Raw genomic sequence first — 25370 nt, forward strand, 5'->3', positions numbered from 1 at the left:
GGGGAGAGGGAACTTGGAGAAGATTTGGAAAGTGACTGTACTGGGAGAGCTTACAAAGCTTTGCCGGCTCTTCACCTGCCTTCGCCCGATTCGCGTGGCATGGTGTGTGTGATATGGCCAATGCCAGCACTCACTAGGGATTCTGCTACTTAAATGGCCTCTGCTTGCTTCGTGGTAACTTAGGAGGTGAGGAATCCTGTCTGGAAGGAAGGAAGGAAGGAAGGAAGGAAGGAAGGAAGGAAGGAAGGAAGGAAGGAAGGGAGAGAGGGGCTTGAGTCAATCCTGAGGTTTTTACCAGATGTTGGTCTCTGACTTGTGGCAACTGTGGGCGCAAGGAGACCAAATGTTCCCTGGTTCTGCTCCATCCTCTGGGCGGTTCTGGGCGGGGCCACTGTAATACAGAGGTTTTTCATTGGCTGGTTCAGAAGTGGATCTCCAGGCCTTTTTTCTAGTCTGAACTTGTTTCGCTAGAAGCTTCACTTCAATTTTTAGCAACACATGAGCCTCATCTATCAGTGGAGACTTAAGATGAGGTGCAATGGCCAATGTGTGAGGCCGGGTTGACCAGAGAAACAAATCCAGTGACACTCTTACATGTGTAAGACAGAACTTTAGCTCAAGAAGTAATTACATCTCTATCAAGCCCACAGCCCAGTCCAGATCGAGTCCACAAGTCTGATACTAGTCCATAACAGACTCACACAGCCACCTGCGGTGATGCAGGAAGATCATCGGCTGGTGGGTGCAGAGTTGTGTGGATCCAATGGCGGTGGCCTCATCACAGGGCTCACGCAGGTCTCAGCAGGACTTGTCAACAGGAAGGTGAAGGTAGAGAGGGAGGGGGGTCCACCTCTAGAGAGCCATCAATCTCGGTGGGACCTCCAAATGAAGTCACCAAGCTGCGACCTGATTGACTGGTGAAATTCCATCTATCCGTACAGTTGCCATGTTGGTACAAAAAGAAACTGTGACTGCCCATAATTGAATCAAGATCTTTGGGATGGAAGCAAACGTTTTACCAATGCCCCCTATGGTGACGTCATTGGTGTTGCTAGGCATCGTGGGGTCCATTCTGGGGCATCGTGGGGTCTATTCATAGCTAGCCCACGTGACAGAAGAGAGCTGCCCCCAGAGGGTTTTCTAAGTTATAGTCTTCATGGAAGCCAATCCCCAGGTCTTCCACAGAGAGGCTGGGGGTTTGAACCTCCTCCATGGGAGGCATGGAGTAGACAGCCTAGGGCTTAACTATTGCACCACCGGAGAGCCAGTTAACATGGTCACACTCACTCACTGCCACCGAGTTAGTGCTGAGTCTTAGCAACTCCCTGTGGGTTTCTGAGACTGTAACTGTTTATGGGAGTAGAAAGCCCAGTCTTTATCCTGTGTGCTGTTGGTGGCTTTGAACTGCCGACCCTGTGGCTCACAGCCCACTGTATAACCATTTCCACAGATTAAATAATAGCAGCACCAACTACCTAGTGGTGAGCACTTTGGGTCAGATAGCCCCATAGCGTAACCCTGGGTGTGTCCAGGGCTGTGCCATCAGCTCTCTGCACTTGGGCTCCCTGGAACAGAGTGAGGGTAATAATCTTACCAGAGGGATGTGTGGGGATTCAACCAGTGGTGACATTGACATGTTCCTTCACTACATAGAAGTACACACGGTGGCCTTTTTACAATACTGGCATCGCCTACCATGCGAAGCTTTATCTCGTGAGAGGAAGCAGGGCTCATGCCAGAGACACGGTGGCATTTGATCTGTGTCTTCAGTGCTAACGACAGAAGAGTGGCAGCTGTCTGGTCGATACTGATTCCTGAAGTCTGTGCTCACTGCTCTCTGCGCATGGTCTACTCGGCCGCAGGTTACGAGCAGCTGGCATGTATAGCTAGCTCTTGTTGACTTCAACAGCCAAACTCTTGTCAACAACAAAAACTAAAATGAACATGAACTAAAGCCCAACCTTGACCTCTTTGCTGGCTGATGACACAGGGGCCAGAGAATGAATATTCTGAGGGAGATGGCTTCTTCCACATGAGGTGTGGACACAGAGAGACAGAGGCTGTCTATGAAGTTGATTTCTCTCAGAGATGCTAGCCTTTTGAACGAAGGGGGAGTAGGAAGAAGAAATGAGGTCTAGGAATTGGAGGCATGACGACCCAAACCCCAAACCCAAATTCACTGCCTGGACTGAGAGACCTGCCCCGCCATGTTTCTGAGACTGTGAATCCTAGCAGGAGCGGACTGCCTCGTCTTTCTTCTGCGGAACAGCTAACATATTTGAACGGAAGGCCTTTGGGTTAGCAGCCCAGCGCTTTACCACTGAGCCACCAGGGCTCCTGCTGATGTCATGCCTACGTGTCATGATTTGGGTCTTTTGATGAAAATAATGATAAGATTGATATTAGAATGAGCCTAAAAATTAACCATGATGGATTTTGGGGGGGGGGGGCATAGGATGAGAATGGTTATAGAGCTTGCAAAATAGAATCAGAGCCACTGAACCACACAATCAAACTCGTGGAGTTGGCGTATGTTTGGTTATGCTTGCCACAATCAAACAGGAAAATAATGATCATCTCTCCATTAAAAAAAGAGAGATGAAACACCCACTCTCCTGCTTTTTGCATTCTCGAGCGATCTTGAAAATTGTGTTTGAGTTTTCCAAGTGAAACAGAAGGAAGGAGGTGGACACAACACCCGCCCCCGCCCCCCCAAAGGAGAAGCATGCCTGTCTTCCGTGTCACGACTTGTTATTACTGGTTTGGTGCATGGCTCTCATCAGACAGCTAGTTCCAGGGACGCAGGAGTCCCATAAACATGTTGCAGAAATGAAGACTGATGGGCTTCACATTCTTCCCAGCCTGCCTGACGGATCTCAGTTTGAGGCAGGACATGGTTGGCTTAACCAAATGGCTCAGTTACCCTTCCTACCTGGTAAAGGATGCCATGTGCAACACTGGGCAATTCTGGCCCCATGGGGGATTTTCCAGCCTGGAGGATGAGGTCACCCTAGAGAACTGAGTGCCTTCACCACTACCTCGCCCCTCCCCATGTCCAGCGAGTCTGACTTCTCCTTAGGAGCCTATGCTTCGGCTGTGATGATATGTGTGTTACAGGAGGGGAGGGGAGTGGGTCCTAGCAACATACAAATCCCAACCCTGCACAGAGCTCTGTAGACACTGCCTTTCCTGCTGCTCAGGGTAACACATCAGAGGCTGACCCGTGGGGGCGGGAAGGGGGGAAGGTCACTGCCATGGCGTCTGCGAGCAGGGGAGGAAGGAGCAAGCCGGTGCTGGGGGCAGCTCTCCCTCTCCCAGAGCGCGTGTGAGCAGTGCCCAATAAGCTGCCAAATGAAATTAAAGTTCAAAACATACAGCCTTCAATTTGATTCCCGCTAAGGCGCCGGCCGCTGCTCGGAGGAAATGCAATCGATTGTGTTTTGACAGCTCTTGATGTTCGCTAAGCAGTGACAGTCTCCGCTCTGCAGGATCCACCAGAGCTTACCTTCACTCGCAGCTTCCAGGGAACGTCTCTGAGATCCAGCGGTCCTGTCTAAGTCCCCTCACCTGCCCTGCCCCGACCCCCGACCCCCTCTCCCCCAGCCCTCGGATGACTTCACTCATTCACTCAGCTCCATGCTCTCAGTCTTCATCCTCAGCTTTCTGTGTCCTGCTCGCCTCCCCTTTTCCTCACCATCTTTCCAACTCCCCCTCCCCGTTTCTGTGTGCACTATACTGGAAAGAAACCCTGCTTGTGGGCCGGTCAATTCTGATTCCCTCGGCCTGAGATGACGGGACAGAACTGTCCCGTGGGGAGGGCCCTTCATCCTTTGGAAAGCAAATCCATGTCTTTTGTCTCACCGAGCGGCTCGACCGGTGCCAACCACCGACCTGTAGGATTGTGGCTGAGTGTCCAGCCTCCACGCCACCAGAGCTCCTAAAGAAATGATGGGGTCCCTACAGTCTGCCAGTAGGAGTCCTGATCTTGTAGTGGGTACACATTGGGCTGCGTTGGTCAGCAGTTCAAAACCACCAGCCGCTCTGAGGGAGCAAGAGGCGATGTTCTGCTCACGCTGAGTTTGTCTCAGAAACCCACAGGGCCGGTTCTACTCTGTCTTATAGCATCACGAGGAATCAGAATGGGCTTGATGGTGGTGAGAGAGAGACGACCTGCCTTACTGGGTGACCACAGCCTCCTCCTGAAGCAGACCGGACCCTGTCTGTGTGGCGCACGAGAAGTCAGAGCCTCCTTCTGGCTAAGAGCTTGCCCCACCTGTAAATGGCAGAGTTGTGCTTTCAAACAATGCAGATTCCAAAAGCTGTGTTGTTTCCAGGACAACAGAGGGACCTCAGGCTGGGCACTAGGATGTTCTAGGGAGCTTTCAAAGGACAGCATTTGGACCCTCACATCAGAAGCACATCTTTGACTAATCTAGGGAGAGGCCTGGCCACTCCTCTGCCCTTCTAGTTCTCTTAGAACCCAGCAGATGTCCCATAACTTGCTGCACTGTGGCCCCCTGGGGCTTGCCCCCATGGGTGCTGCCAGCCTGCCCACAGGGGTCTGCGTCTCTGTTGCAGGTGGGCAAGTGGGAGAATCAGACGCTGAGCCTGAGGCACGCCGTGTGGCCACGATACAAGTCCTTCTCCGACTGTGAGCCGGACGACAACCACCTGAGCATCGTCACCCTGGAGGAGGCGCCCTTCGTCATCGTGGAAGACATCGACCCGTTGACGGAGACGTGCGTGAGGAACACGGTGCCCTGCCGCAAGTTCGTCAGAATCAAGTGAGTGTGCCCGCCTGGTGAGCCACATAGTGTGTGGACACTGGGGTCTACCCTGCCCTAGGCCCCTGAGGTTAAGCATTCAGTGACTAGCTAGGAGGTTGGAGATTCAAACCCTGGTCTGACTCCCAAGGCACTTTCTTCAGTAATTATTTCTTATCTGCGCGTGTATTGTTTGCCTGCCCTTGCCCCAAGCCTGCCACCTCCCCCTTCCTTCCTTCTTTTGGTCTAAACTTTTCAAAATTTAAAAAGTGCCCCTCCATTTAAGGATCTGCTCACACCTAAGACCACAAATAATCAAACTGTACTGCCATTGAATCAATTCCAACTCATAATGAGCAACCTTACAGGGCAGGGTAGCACTGCCCCTTTGAGTTTCTGAGGCTGCAGATCTTTACAGGGGCAAAAACGCCTCATCTTTCTCCTGTGGAGTGGGTGGTGGGTTCGAACTGCTGACCTTGCAGTTAGTAGTGCAGGGCATACCCCGTCCAGGGTTCCTGGCATCTGTTCCCTTTAATTACTCACTGCTGTGATGAAGGCCCTGGTGACCTGGTGGTTACAAGTTGGGCTACTAACCCCAAGGTTAACAGTTCAAAGCCACCAGACACTCCACAAGAGAGAGAGATGAGGCTCCTGTAAAGAGTTCCCACTCAGAAACCCATCGGGACAGGCCTGCCCTGCCCTATAGGGCCGCTGTGAATTGGCATTGACGGGATGCCCGTGAGTTTTTTGAGTTGAGTGACTGAGTGGAACTTGTCTGCTGACTGACCCTGCCCACATGGCACAGATGGTTGAGTGCTCAGTACTAACCAAAGGGTTGGTGGTTTAAGTTCCTTCAGAGGCTCCTGGCAGTATATTTCCAAAGACTCGGCCCTTGAAAGCCCATGGAGTGGCCTCCTATCTGTGTCACCCACCGGGCCTTCGCCTGAGTTGGAAATGACTGGCCAACAGCCAGGCTTTGTGTTTTCAATGACCTGCTAGCTTCCTTGTTTATTGACCACCGTACGCATGGATCGGAGCTCTTCCCTTCTCTGAGTCTCCAAGTCAAGGCTTAGTTAAGCCCCAGGTCCTTTAAAAAGAGACAGAAAGCAACCAGACTCACTGCCATCTAGTCGATGCTGACTCACAGTGACCCTGTAGGGCAGGGCAGAAGACCCCTGTGAGTGTCTGAGACTGTAACTCTTTAGAGGAGTAGAAAGCCCTCTCTTTCTCCTTCAGAGCAGTTGTTGGTTTTGAACTACTGACCTTGTGGTTAGCAGCTCAAGGCATAACTACTCTTCCCCCGGGTTCCTCTGGGAAAGCATAAAGCTCCAGGCCCAGTTCAGGGTCTTTCCTATTGCAGACCCACACAGAGATAGTCCCTGAGGGGCATTCAGGGGCACTGATGGCGCAGCGGGTACGCATGCAGCTGCTGACCCAAAGGCTAAGAAGTTCAAACCCACTGGCCACTCGCAGTCTGCTTCTGCACTGTTCTGCTCTGTCCTACAGGGTCGCTGTGAGTTAGAGGGGACAGGTGGGACGTTCACAAAAAGCAAAGCCTCCTGTTGGATGGAAATCTACCTTCTTATAACAGAAGGGGGGCTTTTCTGATCATTGTCTTTCCCCTGGATAAGGCAGGTGTCCTTCAAGTCTTAGCCATTGAGTCCTCGAGGTGGATGAGTTCACCTCCTTCTACTAGACTCTCTCTCTCTCTCTCTCTCTCTCGCTGTCTCTGCCCTTCTCACCATTCTCAGGGTTTGCAGTTTGCCAGTGTTTCCCCTAGAGTATGAGCTGCCTAAACACTGGGGCCGGGGCTTGTCCCTTCAGACTTGTACTCCTGTCCGGGGAGTACAAAGCACCGGCACAAGGCCCAGCACAGGTGCTATAGCCCTAGTCATGCAGTGGTTACATGTTGGACTGTGATCTACAAGGTCAGCAGTTCACAAGCACCAGCTCTCTCTGCAGGAGAAATGACGGGGTTTTGTGCTCCTGTGTGAAGTTACAGTCTCAGAAACTCACAGGGGCAAGTCTACTGTGCCCCATAGTGCCGCTGTGCATTTGTTGGGTTGTTGTTGTGGTTTGTTGAGATGAGATGTTCTTACCCCTACATTTCAAACTCCAGCCCGAGTCTTTGATTAAAACTTGAAAAAAAGTGTTGGGAATTGCCTGTCTCAGTTTTCCATTCAATATGTTTATTTATCTATTTTGTGTACATGTGGAACCAGAGACGGGAAAAGCTACCAGAATTGTTTTGTTTATCTTTGGGGGGATGTTTGTGAAATGCATTGTGAAGGTGCCTTCTGATTTGGCAATTTTTTTTAATTGACGAGGTCATTAACATGCACCTCTTAGACATTGAAGTTATGAACAGGTCAGCTCTGATGAATGTAAGCAAGCACCGAGTAGAGTCTGTGTGTTGGGTGCTGGTCATGGGCCGGGCCGTGGAACAGGCCAGACGAGGACCTTGCAGTAAGGCACACAGAGTTCAAAGAATAACTCTTCAGTGAAGAGACCCGGCAGCCCAAGCCGCGTCAACCTGTGAAGGAAATGAGTGAATGAGGAGGTGTGGCAGAGAGTGGCCTCAGGTGTAGGGGGCTCCTTTTGCCACCCCGGCTCAATTGAAAGTGATACAGAGAATGAGAAGGGCCAGGCTGAAGGAGAACTTGGGGATGAGCCTTCCAGCAGCAGGTGAGAAAACAGGAAGTCACACACGATGCTCAATTGAAGGGAGAAGGTTTGGAGGGAACCGTCTGGGTAAATGATCACAGGAGGCCCTGGCTTGGGGGGCGGGGGTGCTCTTAGAGCAGAGCCTCAAAAAACAGACGACGCTGAGTGACCAACACCCATCAGAGAGTAGACCCTTGGCTGGCCTTGTGGTCGGTGCCGTCTAGTCGGTCCCTGCTCATTGTGGCCTGGGCATCATAGACCAAAGCCCAGCGCCGTCTGCAGACCTGTTTCTGTGTTTGAGGTGCAGCCTCAATACGGCACCTCCTTTCCTGTCGCCATGCCGCCCCCAACTCAGGGCAGACCCACAGGTGCTGGAATCGACCTGTGCTCCATACGGCTTTCAATGGCTGATTGAGGGCGGGGAGCAGATTGCCAGACTTCTATTTCAAACCCCTCTGGGTTGGCTTAGACCTCCGACCTTTCGTTCATCCGCCCAACTGGTACTGCCCTTTGCACGTCGATATTGTTGTGGGGTGCCATGCAGGGGTTTCCACTCCTCCCAGCCCTGGAGGGCGGAGCCAAACTGGCGCAGAGGGTCTCCTAGGTTGGTGATCTTGCCAGACACAGACCCTCACTAGGTCTTCTTTTCCGCGGGGCGCTCATGTGCTGAAATACCTCCCACCGAGCGCTCCACCACCGCGCCACCAGGACGCCTGCTTCTGCTGCTAAGGGCGGACCAAGGAGGGCCTCGTAGATTTTACAACCACTATGAGGAGCTCCCAGGTCTTGAAAAGCAGAAGTCTTCCACAGAAGACAGAGAGATCATCAGTCTAGAGGCGCGTCTGTCAGAAGACAGTGAGCCCACGTTTCTATAACAACAGCCCTGCCTCCTCAAAGATCAACAGCTGACGGGCTCAGACTGGGAAGATGGAGCCTGCAGCCCCTCCCCCCTTTTTAATATTTGGGAGCATGAGATGGTGACTCCATGGCCTGAGCCTGTGACTCCCCGGGAGCCATGGGATTCTTAGGCTCTCCGGACTCCAGGATTAGTATGCAGTATCTGTCTGTCCTGAGAGCAACATCTCTGGGCAGCTTGATGTCTGCGGGGCAACCTGATCGCTTTTGTGGGGTTTTCCGTGATGTTCTCCCAGGAAAATACTGGGTCTCCGGTGCTAGTTAATGGAGGAACATTGAGAGGGCACCTCCAGTCTTCTGATTACACCCACCCAAACCCAAGCCCACTGCCGTGGAGTCAGTTCTGACTCACGGTGACGCTACAGCACAGAGGAGAACTGCCCCTGTTGGTGTCCAGGATTGTAACTCTGAAAGCCCCGTCCTTTTCCCTGGGAGCTGCTGCTGGTTTTGAACTGCTGACCTTGCAGTTTTGCAGCCCCACGCGTAGCCAGGAAGCCACCAGAAATGGCAATTGAGCTGAGAAAGCAGACTTCTCAGCAGGGGGTTTGGTGTTGAAACATGAAGAGGAAGCTCAGGAAATATTGGCTGGGCTGAGACGCAGGGAGAAAGTGCCAGGCTGTCAATTCATACCGGAGCTGTCACACTGCGGTGGGATGAGAGGACAAGTATTTGTAAGCGCTTACATGACAGGTGACTCACCTGGCTCTGCTTCACCTTTCTGACTGCCCACCAGGGGAATGTCAACCTCCTCAGCTAACACTCAAAGCTCAGTGAGTGAGCAAGGCCTGTCTGAGACCCCTGCTATCAGTGCAGATCCGGGATTTGAACGCGATTCAGCTGTGTGACTTGTGGACACACTCTCATGCACTGGCACCTTGAGGAAGTCCTGGATCCCGTGATCTGCGTGACTTTGGGGGTCCTTCTTCTCCTCTTTGCTTTTATGAGTCTCCCTCTCTTTGGAGAGATGGGAGGCAAGCTAAGGAAGGGTACATGCGGTCATCTTCAGATGTCTGTGTGGTAAGGGAGCCCTAGCCATAAGTGCCTGACTGCTAGCCAAAAAGGTCAGTGGCCCAACCCCACCAGCCACTCTGTGATCATCTGAATGGTCACATCTCCCCCATCTCTCCTCATCGCTCTGTCCCCAGGGCCCCTTTCCATGGCTCACACAATGCAGGCCCTCAAAATCCAAACACCAAAGTCACTACCATGGAGCTGATTAAGACTCATAGCCACCCTGCAGGACAGGGTAGAACTGCCCCTGTGAGTTTCCGAGACTGTAACTTATTATAGGAGTAGAAAGCCCTGTCTTTCTCTGGAGGAGAAGCTAGTAATTTCAAATGGCTGACCTTGAGGATCAAAGCCCTGTGGGTAATGCTATACCACCAGGGCTCCTCAGGTAGGCCCTCAGCGGCCGTTTGTCAGGTGAAAATGCATCGGTGTCCATTTGCATCCAAAATACTCGTGTTCAGGAGGCCAGCAAATGGTCTGTATGGCCGTGACCTGGTGAGGGAGGAGACTGTGTTGGGGGCAGAAGTGACAGGGAAGAGGAAAGGAGGGATCAATGGACCAGGGGGAAGCAACACCCCTGTCCTTATCACTGCAGCCCTCCTCACATGCCGCGACCACCGCTTGCCCACCCAGGACCGCCGTAGAACTTGGACACTGGCTCTGAGCTTGCCACCCTCTGCTTGGGGAGTGTGGGAGGCCACCTCAGTCTGTGCTTGCCCCTCCATGATAGGTGGCTTATAACTATGTTATAAAGACTGTACTGCCTTATCCCCACCCCTACCAGTCAGCGTGGACTGGTCAGGCTGGTCAGCGTGGATCCGGTCAGGCTGGAATTTACAGCCATCATAGACAGTCGATAAAGAGGGGGTTTTGTGTGGGTGAAGGCAAGTGATAAGTCAGTATTAGCAGCCCCATGATAATATAAGAATATATATATAACTATACAAATACTGACAGCTTCTAAGGATGGAGCTTAAAGCCCTTCTCAGAATCCCCAGCAAACAATAGGTACTCAAGAAACATTCACTATGGTCATGATTCCTGGGGCCAAGTAAGAACACTTTCTACGTGGGCTTGCATGAACCCACAGTGGGTCTTTGGAAACACGCCTGCCTTCCCTTCCCTTCCCCTTCCTTCCTTCCTTCTCTCCCTCCTTCCTTCCTTATTCATTCATTCACTCATTCATTCATATTTTTACCACCACCACCCCATGTCCCATCTGCAAACCAGTGACTTAATACAGCTAAAGACTGTGCACACATCTCCCCGAGCTAACGTTGCGTGGTCCTGGGGTTTTGCCCGCAGCAATTCCACCAACGAGGGGATGAATGTTAAAAAATGCTGCAAGGGCTTCTGCATCGATATCCTCAAGAAGCTCTCCCGGACGGTGAAGTTCACCTACGACCTCTACCTCGTGACCAACGGGAAGCACGGCAAGAAAGTCAACAATGTGTGGAATGGGATGATCGGTGAGGTGAGTTGCCCTTTCAGCACGGGGCTCTAGTCCAGACCTGGGGTCTGAGTCCCCCTGGGGAGGGCAGGGGGTTAAGCAGTAAGGCTGTGCTTTTTCTCACCTTGCGTCCAGGTGGTCTACCAGCGGGCGGTCATGGCAGTGGGCTCGCTCACCATCAACGAGGAGCGGTCAGAAGTGGTGGACTTCTCAGTGCCCTTCGTGGAGACGGGAATCAGTGTCATGGTTTCCAGAAGCAACGGCACCGTCTCCCCTTCGGCTTTCCTAGGTAGGCACATGTTTCCCTCGCCTTCCTATGTACAGTCTGAGATTCTGAGTCTTTCACACAAACAGTGGCAGCAGGCAGGCCTTATTGGGCTGAACCCACCAGCATGTGCCAGGGCATGCCGCATTTCAATGCCCCGGCCCGCCTTGGAACCGAGTGCAGCTGTAATCACGGGAGCTAATTAATCACCAGGTCTTTTCTCCCTGGGTGGGTTTGAATCACCAGCCATTTGGTCGGTAGCTGAGTGCTTCATCTTTGCACCATGAGGGACCGTCCACATTCACATCCTGGCCTTTAGGGCATAGAATGCGGACCCGCAGCTCTACGGCTTAAAGCCTGCAGCACGTGATCCTAAGCCTGTTTGTCCACAGCTCATGACTACTGGCTCAGGCTCCTGCCTTTCTTTTATATCAGCACACCCCAGGGTCTCCTTCAGCCTAGAATGACAGGCTTTGTTTCCTGGGAGAAAGGGAGAAAATAACAGCCTACCCAAGGATTTATGCTAAGCTCTGAGGGCCTCTGTCGGTGTAATAGTTCCGAATTTGGTGCGATCCACAAGGTCAGCAGTTCAAAAGCACCAGCTGCCCTGAGGGAAAAGGATGAGGCTTTCTACTTCCTCTACCCTCATAAAGAGTTAGAGTCTTGGAAACCCACAGGGCCAGTTCTACCCTGTCCTTTTGGGGCACGGTGAGTCAGAATGGACTCGTTGGCAGTGAGTTTGTTTGTTTGTTTGTTTGTTTGATTCTGGTAAGCAAAAGAGAAGTGATTGGAACAGCACATATGCACCACCTTACAATGAATCGAATCTTATTTTAAATGTGCTCAGGTGTTTATCCCGTAAGCTTGGTATCAAGAGGAGATTCTTCTTTGAACCATTTCATAACCTGATGCTTTTGCCTAACAAGCCTTTGACAGTAAGGTCAGTCTAGGTTTCCGATGGTCTGGATTTCCACAGCACTGTGACAGTATATTGCACTCAGTAGCTAGACTAGCTGAAACGGCACAGGACCTCACCAAGCATGATTTGCTCTTTTCTTTAAAACGCAGGGTGTGTTCCAAGGTTTGCTGCTAGAAGTGGCTCTTGGGAGGGCCGTTTGAAGATGCATGGGTCCCCAGGGGTACCAGGGTTCAGCGCTCAGCTCCTAGCCACTGCAGCAAAGTATTTCAGAGAAGGTCAACCCGACTTTGGAGATTCCCCCCCACCACCCCCAGGTATTGGAGATCATGCCAGACTAGAGTCAGTTTGTGGACAGGATCCCTAAGGCCCAGCCCTGTGTCCACTGTGTTCATTTATGTCGTCTTTGCAAGCAGGCTAACTTTTGATGCCCCGTTTTCTTGAGGGACATGTTGACTAACAGGATTTGGGATACTTGCTTTACTCACACCGACATATGGATTTCCTATTTTCATTTTTTATAATCCAGCTAAGCCCTTGAAATCCTTGCCACTCACTGGATTTGATTTTTCACTCGCTGCTTTCCTTTTTTTTTTGCAACTTTTGTCGGGGCAGCACAGACCTTGACAAATACACACTTTTGTTCATCTTGGCCCCTTTGTCCCACTGGCTGAGGGAGAGAAAGGGGCCCATAGCTTGATACGAGGGTCTTGCTGCGTGACAGAAAAGAAACACAGCAGACTGATGGTGACAACAGGTTGAGACTCTGGCTGGCTGTTGAGCGGACACTCATGCCTCGCAATGTTTCTGAAGGGCCCTGGCCGGGGCGAATGGTTTGCACTCCACAAGTTGATGGTTCAAACCCACCCTGCAGGTCCATGGAAGACAGGCCTGGCAACGTGCCTCAGTGACACAGGACGTCCCTGAAATAGAGAGCCTCCTCTCTGGAGAATAGGCCAGGGTTAGGGCAACTGGGCTTATGGGAAGAATAGCCATCTGTTTGCTCTTCCAGGTTGTCCACACATCTCCTTAGTGAGGTTGAGAGGACGTTTCCCCAGTTCATGGAGAGAGAGAGAGAGAGAGAGAGAGAGAGAGAGAGAGAGAATGAATATATATACCAGTTGACTTGTCTCCTTAAAATTAGGTCGCTGGTATTGAATCCAGTCTCCACCCAGTTTCTCCAGATTTTTCACCTGCCTGTACCACTGGTACCTTTCCACAGAAAGTCAAGTCTTTCTGCTAAATTTAGCCACCACAACCCCAGCCCTCCCCTGCTGTAGCCGTCTGTGTTTCAACTGGATTTGTTTTTACTAACTTAGCCAATTACAAATCCAATTACAAAAACGGTTCCTTTTAACACCGGTCCGAAAGCATCACTGCCCAAATGGAGATGGCGTGCCAGTCATCCAGGCTGTCTCTGTGCTGTGTCCTTCAAGGAAGGAAGCCAAAGTGGGGCCGAGGGACAGTGTCCTGGAGGCTGTCTGCACCCAGCAGGCCTCATGGTTATTTTATTTCCTTAGTCACTAAATTACAGGCCAGCTCGGTGGGCTGGGGCCCCCACTGTCTGCACAAGGCAATATCTGCAGATTTTGCAAGCCATAATGAGCCATGCTAAGCTACATTTTTCCATTCGCCGGCTCAGTCATCTGGAAGCGCCCAAACAGAGGCAGTCTGATGGCCCCACACTTCATTATTTCCGATCCCCTCTCCTCCGCAAACCCCATTAACTCCCACCGGAAACACTCGCAGGTAAAACCTCTCAGCCTTTGTGCAAAATCTGTAACCAGTGACTCTTCAAGGACAGAAATGCCGTCTCTGGCAATTTTTCCATTCAGTTCTTTCTAAAGACTTTCCAAGTAGGTTGTATTTTATTTATTTATTTTTTAATCCAAAGAAACGCTGACCGGGATTCTCTTAGATTGAAGTTTCTTCCTGGACAGATGTGGTATGTTTGGAGCTATCGGGAGATGCAGTCCACAGCTATTTAGATATATTTCTGGATCATTCCATAGATGCCGTGGACTGTGATCTGCCATTGTTTTGATGTTTATCTCGCTGCTGGTGGGTGCGTGTTTGTCTGGACAAAAGTCCACTGAATACTGAAACCAGAATACTGCAACTGCAGACATTTATGTCATGCCGTGACCAGAACTTACTTACAAGGACAGATGCTGATAGCTACAAGCGAGAAACATTTAGGGTCAAGTGCTTATCCCTCCCCACTGCTTCCTACCGATGAGCTGGGATACATAAGAAGCCCCTTACACCCTCAAGCTCCCTGCCGGGTTAAACATGCTGACTTGGGAGGAGAAGAATACAGTTAGGGTTCCCTTGATATGCCTTTGTGATATAATCATTACAACCTACAGTGGAAGGAATTTCCCAGCCTCTTAATGGATGCCTTGTTCAGGACACTGGACAGCGCCCTGGTCCTGCCTTTAATCTTACCACCCAACCCAACCAAAACTCATTGCCACCCAGTCAATTCTGGCTCCTAGCAACCCTATACGACAGGGTAGAACTGCCTCTGTGGGTTCCCAAGACTAACTCTTTACAGGATTCCAGAGAGTATATACATTGTGGCCGCAATCTTCATGGTTGACAGTTCAGAACCACCAGCAGCTCCTCGGCTGAAAGACTGGGCTTTCTGCTCCCTTTAACAGTTACAGTCTTGGAAACCCACATGGGGTTGCAGTGAGCACGTATTTACTGGATAGCAGTGAGTTGGGGTTTTTTGTAACTCTTTACAGGAGTAGAAAGCCGCCTCTTTCTCCTGTGGAGGGGTTGATGGTTTGAAGCTGCTGCCTTTGTGGTTAGCAGCCCAAAGTGTAGGCCACTACACAACGAAGGCTCTCTTGGTAGTCCTGGCTGGTAGTCCGTCCAGCTTGGAGAATAATGCTTCTATTCCTGAGGATTCAGTCATTTTTAACCTTCTAATTAATCACTAGTTTTCCTCTGGTGGATACACCTCATTACCAAATTACTATGATTTGAGGGGCATAGTATTATTTATTACTCGACTAAATTTAACAAAGATAAATGTCAGCCATAGACTCATTAACTCCTTGGCACTCATCCTGTGTAATTTAATACAAGTAAATTGTGTCATCACTTGTTGCTTTTGAATAAGCTTGGCACAGCCCGGACTCCACCCCACAAACTGTTCCTCCCATTTATCAATCTGCAGGTACAGAGATAACCCCCAATGCACAAAGTACTCAAGTTATGACTAAGAGCTAATGACCATCTATTTTATAATGATGCTGATAAGAAAAGGCAATAAGAATAAAAAGTAGAAGAAAAACAATGAGGTACTTGACTTTACATCAGAACCAATGTACGATGTCGTTTCAGACAGAAGCTCATCACGACTCTGGGGCTCCCTGCAATTATAGTTTCAGAGATTCTAGTTCCTTGTTATATATTAAGTTCATTAAAATGAAATTTGTGGTGACCTCTCATTGTATTATGTACTCACAGACTTTAATGAGAAGTTGACTGTTATTGGCCTAGTTCTTTATGAGTCCTACCAGTTTTATCAGAAACAAGCAATTTAAAAATAAGAAATTTCTACTGTTCCAGAGGTATCGCTGGCCTGCCCATATTTCACCCTTGGAAAGTGATCATTTTTAATCCAAGTGAAAGTAGAAGATAATGGAAACTAGAACAAATTTAAAATGTCAAAATGTTGTTTAAACCTTATTATATCTGCAGCAATGCATTCTATCTACGGGCAAGACTATTTACAGTCCGGTCAGTGGTCCAAGGGAATCCAAGTGGATACTCTGAAAAAGGATTTTTGTATTTCACTGTCAAACTAACCGAGGGCTCAGAATTTAAGTCACAATACCATTCCCTCCTCTGATCTTGGACTTTATTACTTACAATCCTTGGATCACTGGGGAACTTCTTTTGTGTGGACTTAGCTGACACCACACTTAAACAGCGGCTTGTGTTAAGACAAGCCTTTAAGATTCAGGGTCTAATTTTGTTCCTCTTCGACTTTGCCCCCCAGGATGCCTCTGATTATATAGGACCTCGTTGACCTTGTTATATGCTTTCTAATATTCTCCCTGGATCACATATATTTCTGTTCTAGGTATAGTATCCCTTTGTAAACTTGTCCACTCTCTTCTCTCTTTCCTTCATATTCTGTGAAACTTCACAAATGACTCGCTTTTGTTGGATGATTCAATTCACACAGGGAAAACTTCTCTGAGAACCGGTCAGTGGATGCCTGCGGGTCCCACAGGTGCCAGGTGAGCTGAAGCGCTTGCTGACCTTGTTTCCTTCCCTCCCACAGAGCCTTTCAGTGCCTCCGTCTGGGTGATGATGTTTGTCATGCTGCTCATCGTCTCGGCCATCGCGGTCTTCGTCTTTGAGTACTTCAGCCCCGTGGGGTACAACAGGAACTTAGCCAAAGGGAAAGGTGAGGACGCTTTCACGAGCCCAGTGCAGTGTGTGTGTGCTGGCCAGCCCCCCTTCAGTGAAGATCTCCACTTCAGAATGCATTGTCCTGTGTCGCCTTGGTCTATCAGTAAATGAACAGTGTGGGCTCACTGGCACTACATGCCTTACAAGTAGGACAAGGATGGCACAAAAGAAAGCATGTTATTGTTGCTGCAATGTGGAGCCTGTGGTTAAGGGAAAGCCATCGATATTTTAATTTGTCTGGAAAGCTGGCTTTGTGGGGAGTGGGAAACATTTAATTTTAAAAGAGCTGTTAAAATTATAGTGAGTCTCAAGTTCAGGTGGTACATAGATATCAATTTAAGAGCATCCTCTAACCTATTCACAGGAGCCCTGGGATGTTGCGGTTACGGGTTGCACTGCTAACCACAAGGTCACCAGTTCGAAACCACCAGATGCTTCTCAGGAGCAAAAACAAGGATTTCTAATCTCATAAAGAGTTACAGTCTTGGGAACCCACAAGGGCAGTTCTATCCTATCCTATATGTCCATTATGGGTCAGAACTAACTCAAGGGCCATGAGTTTGTTTCTTGCTTCAAACTATTTAATCACCTTTGCATTCACTGGATAAATACAACTAGAAAATGGTATGTAAATTTACCACCCACAAAGAGTTATTTTTGGTCCTGTGCAGTGCCTGACTTCACGGCACTGGACTTGATAAAGTGGAAATCAGTAGGAAGGGGCATTGACCTGGAGGCATTGATTGGCTATCACTCGTTGGGAGGCTCTCTCACACACCAGTGCTGATGAACTCCTTGCAGCACTGGGAGTGGAGTCTATTCTGTACACAACACTAGGAAATCAGAGCTAGGGCCGATGTCTGCCTCGACAGGTGATCTGTGTGGCCAAGGACTGGAGATCTTGGTGACATGGTCACCTAAGGGCACTACCATCTTCCTCATTCTCCTCACTTGAAAGAGTCCATGGTGGCAGCAGCCAACAGGTCAGATGAATCTGTTAGGACCTGAGTTGTTGGGCACTACCCCCACTTCCCCACCATTGAAGAATGGCGGTGGCTGTGTAAGCCAGCCCCAGAGACCCCTACACAGCACAAATTCCACAGCTAAACCTGTGTAGAAACCAGGGCTTGTCAGCCTTCCCCAAAAGGGCAAGGTAGCTCACCACCAAAAAGGTAGCTCACTTACAAAAAGGCTAAGGTAGTTCACAAGCCCACAGAGTGGGCTCTGAGCCATCTTTTATGGCGCTCATACTGCTGTGAAGTTGGTCCTCACTTTGGCAGAATCAGGGTTTGTGTGCATTGGAAATCCACTGCTTTGCTTGATGTTCAGGGAGTGCCCTCCAGGGGCCAGGCCCTGTTCCAGGCTGGGAGAGACTCTGGCAAGTTGTATAGCGATTCCTGACCTTTGGGGAACTTCTGCTTTGATTGTGGAGAAATGTCGCCTGAAACCATTAGTGAGTAAGCACAGATCCCTGAGCTGTTTTAAACAGAGGGTCAAGCCGGGGGGAGGGCTTTCTGAAGAGATGGCACTGGAGCTGGGGCAGAGAAAGATTCAGTCACGTGCCTCTTTCGGAGAGAAAAGCATTCCACTCAGTGGGACAGGAAAGGTAAAGGCACCAGGTTGTTGGTGTATCTAAGAAACAAAATCCTACCGAAGGGGGTGGACAGTGACCCTAGTAAGCATTTCAGATTTGCTTCAAAAGCTTTAAGGTCCACCGAGAGATGCATGGATCAGCACAATGTGCTGCAGCCATAAAGCAGGTTATCACTCAGCCATAAAGAGAAGCAAACCCCTGGCACGGGCCGCAGTGTGAGTGAGCACTGTGCACAGTATGCTGAGGCCACTATTGGGCGGCCCTACTTACGGGGGTACCAGATGAGGCACATGCAGAGACCAGGATCCATTAGTGGGGACTGGGGTGGGAAAGCTTAGGGGACAATGAGCTAAGGGGGATGGGGAAACTTGGGGTCAAATTAGGGTGATAGTTACATAACATGCTAAACCTGGTGCCACTATACGGTCCATATGAAAAACGTGGGGATAATATATGTATATGGTATATGTAGATGAGCCAACGCCGACTCACAGTGAGCCCCTGTGGGTTTCTGAGACTGCAACTGTGTACAGGAGGAGACCGCCAGGCTTTCTCCTTAGAGCTGCCGGTGTTTGGGGACTATCAGTCATGTGGACTGCAGCCCAACACTTAACCACTCCACCAGTGGGGCTCAATCTCGATTCTGCAGTAAAAAATAAATGAAAGCTATGGAGGGAAGAGGGATCGCGAAACGTGTCCAATGTGGAAAGGCAGGGGAATCGCTTCATGAAGGTATTGTGAACATTTGCAACAGTGGACGCAGGAAGACCAGTCAGTCACATGGTCACATTGCCAAGAGAAGGGGTTCACTTTGTTTGACTTAGGAGCAATGGAAATGGAGATGGCTGGATGAATGGATGGATGGATCCATCCATCTGACTCTTCTTTCTTCCCTCTATTCCTCTTTGCTCCCTTCCTCTCTTTCTTTCTTTCCATGGAATTATGCCCAGCAAGGTATACATACTTCAGCCATTTCCACATGGAGAATTCAATGATGTTGGTTATATTCTACCAGTGAGGTCACCTTTCTCAACAGTAATTAGTAACACGTTCCCCAGAGCTTCTCATCTATCCTTTCAAGTTGCCATGGTCAGTTGCTCACATACAGATTATTCTTTTCAAGGTGCACAGGGCTTCATGTGAACATTTGTTTCCTAATTAGGCTGAACTGTTTTATTCAAAGATGACCTCGGGGCATCATTTTGGTTCAAGGTTTAAAGATTTCCTTAAGGCAATAGTTTTCAAAGTCACCCAGTCTCAATAGCTCCAGAATGCCTGGTTTTCATGAGCTTTTGAAACTCTGTCTCACAATTTCCCCCTTTTGATCAACTTTCTTCTTCAGGACCCTTGAGCTCCATGTTCAGTGTCAGTAGCTAGCTCCATTGAGTTCTGGTGTCAGGACAAAAGAAGCAGTTGTTGTGGAGGCGATTAGGGACATATTCCATTTGAGATTAATGGATGCATTTGGAGGATAAAAAGGGAGGTTAACGGCAATATCGTTAACCTTGGGGTAATTACAAACTTCCAATTTAGGGACAGCTTCCACTTGCCATTGAACGTTGGGTAAATTTGCTGGGTCAGTGTTTTGTTCTGTATACATAGGGTCTCTGTGAGTCAGAATGTGAAAGTTGGACATTGAATAATGATGACAAAAGAATCAATGCATTTGAATTTTGATGCTGGAGAAGAATATTGAGAGTATCATGGACTACTGAAAGGACAAATGGATCTGTTGGAAGAAGTATCGCCAGAGTGTTTCTTAGAGACAAGGATGGTGAGACTTTGTCTCGTATTCTTTGGGCATGTTGTCAGAAGAGGCCCGTCCCTGGAGAAGGACATCATGCTTGGTAATGTAGAGGGACAGTGGAAAAGAGGAAGGCCCTCAATGAGATGGACTGACACAGTGGCTTCAACAGTGGGCTCAAACTTAGGAACAATTGTGTGGATGATACGGGGCCAGGCAGTACTTTGTTCTGCTGTGCACAGGGTCACTGTGAGTCAGACCCGACTCCATGGCACCTCATAGTGACAACATGGGTTAGAACTGACTCGATGGCACCCAACAGCAACACACTTGCCCTCACTTTGAAACAGTTGAAGGAGCCCTGGTGGTTTAGTGGTTTTATGACCACAAGGTCAGTAGTTTGAAGCCACCAGCAGCTCTGCAGGAAAAAGAGGAGGCTTTCTCATCCTGTCAAGCAGTGCTTCTCCACCTTCCTCTCGCCATGACCCTTTCAGATAGTTCCTCATGTGGTGGTGACCCCCCCACACCATAAAATTATTTTCGTTGCTACTTCATAATTGTAATTTTGCTACTGTTAAGAATAGGGCGACCCCAGTGAAAGGGTTATTTGAACCACAAAGGGGTTGAGACCCACAGGTTGAGAACCGCTGCTGTAAAGAGTTACAGTCTGGTAAACCCACAGGGGCAGTTCTACCCTGCCCTACAAGTCACTGATGACAATGACTTGGGCTTGGAGACTTTTTGAAACAATTGAAGCAATCCCTTCTCACAACACTGTCATCACCATAGCCACCTCCACGGGCTGTGTGTGCACTGGGAAATCATTGCAAAAGCTTCACGTTCATGAAGAAGAACCATATGCACTGAGTCCAACTGAAGTACCAATTCTTAACAGTCTAGTGGGGAGTGGATCTAGTTCGTGACCTGCAGACTGTCTGAAATTTCTCTGTTAGCGGGAACATGCTTGAGAACACTCACTCATGCCAAGTGCACACAGATTCCCAGCCCTGCTGTCCCGTGCAGGTTTCTGTTCTTGTCAGGAGGCAAACCTCCCAAACCAGGCCCTGCCATCTTTGTCCCTGATGGCTCTGAGACCGAAACATTCCACTGGGCTTTATGGGGGGAAACTGTATGGCCAGCCACAGACAGCATCCATGACACAGGAGTTCCCCAGAGATCCTGACTTGATCCCTGGCAAGGGCCTAAGTCTGATCCCCAAATAGCTGCGCTATTGATCAACATTGAACCCTTCATAAAATGGAGGCGTTGGTGGCGTTCACTCGATCGACCCTAAACGATTGTCCCCTGAGAGGGCCCAGCTCTCAGGAGTCAGCCTGGCGCATCCTGAAACTGGACGAGGAGAGGAGGAGATTCTGGAGGGAGAATAATAGAGTGATTGGCTTCCTCTCTCACCGCTGCAGAAGGCTATCGGGTGTCTTGCTGGCTGTGTGGGATGCTTGCTGACCCGGCTCCCTGCCCAGCCCTTTAGAACTTCCAACAATCCGAATTCACTCCCATTAGGGAGCCACTCAGCTCTCATGGCCAGGCCCACGTCAGCATGGATCATTTTTCCCTATCTTCATCTACTTCCGTGACATAAAAATTAACCTTCTGTTAAAAGGGAGCTTGTCTCCCAGGAAGTGAAGGATTTCTTTCTTTCTTTTTTTTTTTTTACTCTTTTCTGTGGCAAACAGAAGGTGTGCATGCTGGGGAGCTCGTGTCTTTGAGAGCCCATAGGCTCCCCTTGGAAGACATGCCTGCAGCCATTCTTGTCCCTGTGGCTAAGTCTTAGATCGCTGAATATGGAGAGGGCCACTAGCTGTGACAAGGATCTTCTGTGGGAGACGAGCTGCTGTGGCCTTGGTGTTCCTTCTCCGTTTCTCCGGGACCCCAATCCAGGCGTCTCCTGTCTGTGAAGTGGTGGAAGAATTAAGCTCTATTGTTCCACTCCTGAATGCCTCCATTTAGAGAGGGTTCTTGAGTTGGGCTTAATTCCTATATTGTATACATGGTACAGCTGCCTCTGAACAGGAGCAATTGTGAGGGACAATTGCCTTGAGATGGCAAGCATCATCCCGGCGGAATCTCGGGGGCCTTTTAACGCTGTACCACACACATCCTTTGCATCATGAAGAGGCCCTCTCCCCTCCTCACCCACACTTTCGTAAGGCTTCGCATTATGTGCATTTCAGAGATCTGTGACCGCCAGTGAAAATCAAATCTGAAGTCCCGAAGGAGCCGTAAGCACGGTTCACGGCACAGTGTGGGGTGCTAAGCACAAAGGCAGCAGTTCGAATCCACCAGCAGCTCTGTGTGGCTGCTCGAGAAGACTGTCTGTCCCTGTGCAGAGTGACAGTCTCGCGGCTCCCAGGAGCAGTTCCACTCTGTCCGGCGGGGCTGCTGTGAGTCGCTATGGACTCGGTGGCTGTGAGCTAGACTGTGTTTCGTTTTGTAAGAAGCAGAATACGGGAAGAACAGCCCGCTGGGGGGAAGTGTGGGCAGAGAAGGCCGATGTTGGAAGGAAAGAGAAGGCTGCCGGCACTGGAGTTCTGGTGGTGGGGGCAGCGGCGGGGCTGGCAGGGGAGGGGGCACGCAGCGGTGGGAAAGCCCCGTGGCTGGCAGCCTTCAGCATGATGCGTGCCCACTGGCCAGAGTGCTCAGGTGTGCATGTGCCCAGAAAGCACTGAGCCTGCCCCTGTCTTGCAGCACCCCACGGGCCTTCTTTCACCATCGGGAAAGCCATCTGGCTGCTCTGGGGTCTGGTGTTCAACAACTCCGTGCCTGTCCAGAACCCGAAAGGGACCACCAGCAAGATCATGGTGTCCGTCTGGGCCTTCTTCGCCGTCATCTTCCTGGCCAGTTACACTGCCAACCTGGCCGCCTTCATGATTCAGGAGGAATTTGTGGACCAAGTGACAGGCCTCAGTGACAAAAAGGTACGTCTCCTTGTTTTCCACTTGGGCTGGGCCCTGGGCTGGACTACTCCCCTGCTAGGGGTCCTCTCAGGCTATCTGGTAAGGTGGAGCCCCCACCCCCAAATGAGGGAGACCCCCAAGGAGGTGAATTGATAGATACTGTAGCCAACACAGTGGACCCAAGCCTGCCAGGGACCGTTACACACATGTCTGCGGGGAACCGGAGCACACGCGTAGGCGTCAGGCATGACCTAGGCCTGGCAACCGTAACACACCTGCATGGTTGTTTTCTTTCTCTTTGACTTGAATTGTTTTATTTCTACAAAACTGCAGAATGGAACCTTAAGGCTTTTGGGCTCCTCAGCTCAGAAGTTTCTGGGCCTCATTTGGTTGCAGACTTTCCACGAGGTGTTTTTTTCGTGTTTGTTTCCCCTCCCCACGGATGTTTATGGAGGCTCTCCCATTCATTCAAGGGCACAGTACTGTGTAGACTGGTTCATCCTGTCAAGGAGCAGGTGGTGTTTGGAAGGCCCAGTGGCCAGAGAGAAGGAGGAGCCTGTGGCTTCCGTATCCATCCCTCCCTTGCCTGACCTGATGCACAGTGTCCTCGGTCAACACGGCCCTTTCGATCTCAACTGGCTGCCCAAGCTGAGGACTGCATACTTTTGATACCCCTCCTATGGACCCTCGATTGTTGGGCTGAAAATGGAGCCATGGAGCTGGGTTCAGTTGCAGACCCACAGGGCGGCTAAGGGCCAGAGTCTCAGGGGGTCTACTAGTTCCTGACCAACCATGGAAAACGGATCTACTCTGTAAACCTTAACCGAAATGGCAATAAAAAGTTAAAACCACACACACACACACACACACACACACACACACAGAGAGACCTGGAGGAGGGCGGGTGATGTGCACTCCCCAGCCTCTCTCTGTGGCGGTCTCTTACATCCTCAATGCTTGGGTTCTTCAGACAAGCCCTGTCGACATGTTTAGCAAGACCCTGTAACTCATTGCAAATGGCCATCCAGAACTCACTGACAATGCTCACAACGATGGGGTTGATTATAGAAGTTAGAAGGTTACAATCTAAGTGAGAAATGCTCAGGATACAGTTAGGACAGGTTACCAAGTTATTTCAAGGCTGCTAATAAGTATCACTTAGGCCTCAAGCTGAGGGCACTCAGTCTAGCTCAGTGCATCAGTGAACCCAGCTCACCCAGTTAAGTGCCCAGGGGTATGCTACACCACGAGCCAGGCACTTGCCCAAAGCACTCAGCCTTACTTGCCCAGTAGGCTGCTCTGGCTCATGCTCTGGCTACTGATTCTGCTCCTCCTCCTTTGTCACTGCTCTGATGTCACAGCTGTCCAGGGATCTCAGGGTCCACCCCTGGCTCTTGCTGGCAGGGGTGGGGAGTACTCAGTCAGCAAGGTAAGCACAGGCTTACTTGTGCGTATGTACACTGGTGATGTAATGGTTACACATTGGGCTGCTGACCATAAGGACAGCAGTTGGAAACTAGCATCCCCTCTGCTCTTTCTGTAACATCCCCTAGCCGCAGAGCAGAGGAAGGGGGAGGCTTTCTACTCCTAGAGAGACAGCCGCAGAGCAGAGGAAGGATTGGCTTTCCACTCCTAGATAGACAGTCACAGAGCAGGGGAAGGAGGCTTTCTACTCCTAGAGAGACAGCCGCAGAGCAGAGGAAGGGGGAGGCTTTCTACTCCTAGAGAGACAGCCGCAGAGCAGAGGAAGGATTGGCTTTCCACTCCTAGAGAAACAGTCACAGAGCAGGGGAAGGAGGCTTTCTATTCCTAGAGAGACAGCTGCAGAGCAGAGGAAGGGGGAGGCTTTCTACTCCTAGAGAGACAGCCGCAGAGCAGAGGAAGGGGGAGGCTTTCTACTCCTAGAGAGACAGCCGCAGAGCAGAGGAAGGATTGGCTTTCCACTCCTAGAGAGACAGTCACAGAGCAGGGGAAGGAGGCTTTCTACTCCTAGAGAGACAGCCACAGAGCAGAGGAAGGAGGCTTTCTACTCCTAGAGAAACAGTCACAGAGCAGGGGAAGGAGGCTTTCTACTCCTAGAGAGACAGCCACAGAGCAGAGGAAGGGGGAGGCTTTCTACTTGCCTGGCCCGGGTTGCTCAGGCAAGAACGTGACAGCCAAAGTTTGCCATTGGTTACTCTTTTCCAAGGCAATGGTGGGGAAAGGATCGTCGCTCCGTAGTTTATGGGTCTGGACACCGTGACCACTTACGGGAAAATTAATTCGAATCACTAATAATTTGACTGACCTCCAACTCAAAACACCTAGCAAAACAGCCCATATCCCCCAGTGACGCCTGTGGGCGTCCATGCGTGGCGCCCCCGAGGCAAGTGGCCCAGTCCTTTAATTAAACGCTTGATGACATGAAATGAAATGAACAGCGAGAGTCTTGGCCTAAGTAAGCCAGACGCTTCTAGAGCATTAATAGTGGGCACATCAAGAAAGCCTGTGATGTGCAAATCTATACTGGATCGATTTCATTTAATACTGTCCACAGACGGGCTGGGTTTGTTTGTATATGTGTTTATGGCTTACGCACAAGCTCTGTGACAAGTAAGTTTTCAGTACCTTTAAGCCGTGTGCGGTGTTAGTGCTTGTTTTGAAGAGGCATCTCGGGAACGGCCCAGGGCCTGCTCAGGTGAGGCAGGTGCACATTTTAAACA

General features: G+C 50.1%; 1 protein-coding gene across 2 annotated transcripts in view; it reads left to right on the forward strand.

Annotated features, from left to right (window-relative positions):
* Positions 1–25370, forward strand: part of GRIN2A (glutamate ionotropic receptor NMDA type subunit 2A) — a 417372-nt gene that overhangs the window by 312557 nt on the left and 79445 nt on the right. For both annotated transcript variants that reach the window (XM_075528219.1, XM_075528220.1), the window contains exons 4-8: positions 4579–4784; positions 10656–10824; positions 10936–11089; positions 16285–16410; positions 22460–22689. In XM_075528219.1, the coding sequence (XP_075384334.1) occupies positions 4579–4784; positions 10656–10824; positions 10936–11089; positions 16285–16410; positions 22460–22689 (885 nt within the window). The remainder of the gene's footprint in view (positions 1–4578; positions 4785–10655; positions 10825–10935; positions 11090–16284; positions 16411–22459; positions 22690–25370) is intronic.

This window comes from Tenrec ecaudatus, chromosome 12 (genome assembly GCF_050624435.1).
Source record: "Tenrec ecaudatus isolate mTenEca1 chromosome 12, mTenEca1.hap1, whole genome shotgun sequence".
NCBI classification, from domain to species: Eukaryota; Metazoa; Chordata; class Mammalia; order Afrosoricida; family Tenrecidae; genus Tenrec; species Tenrec ecaudatus.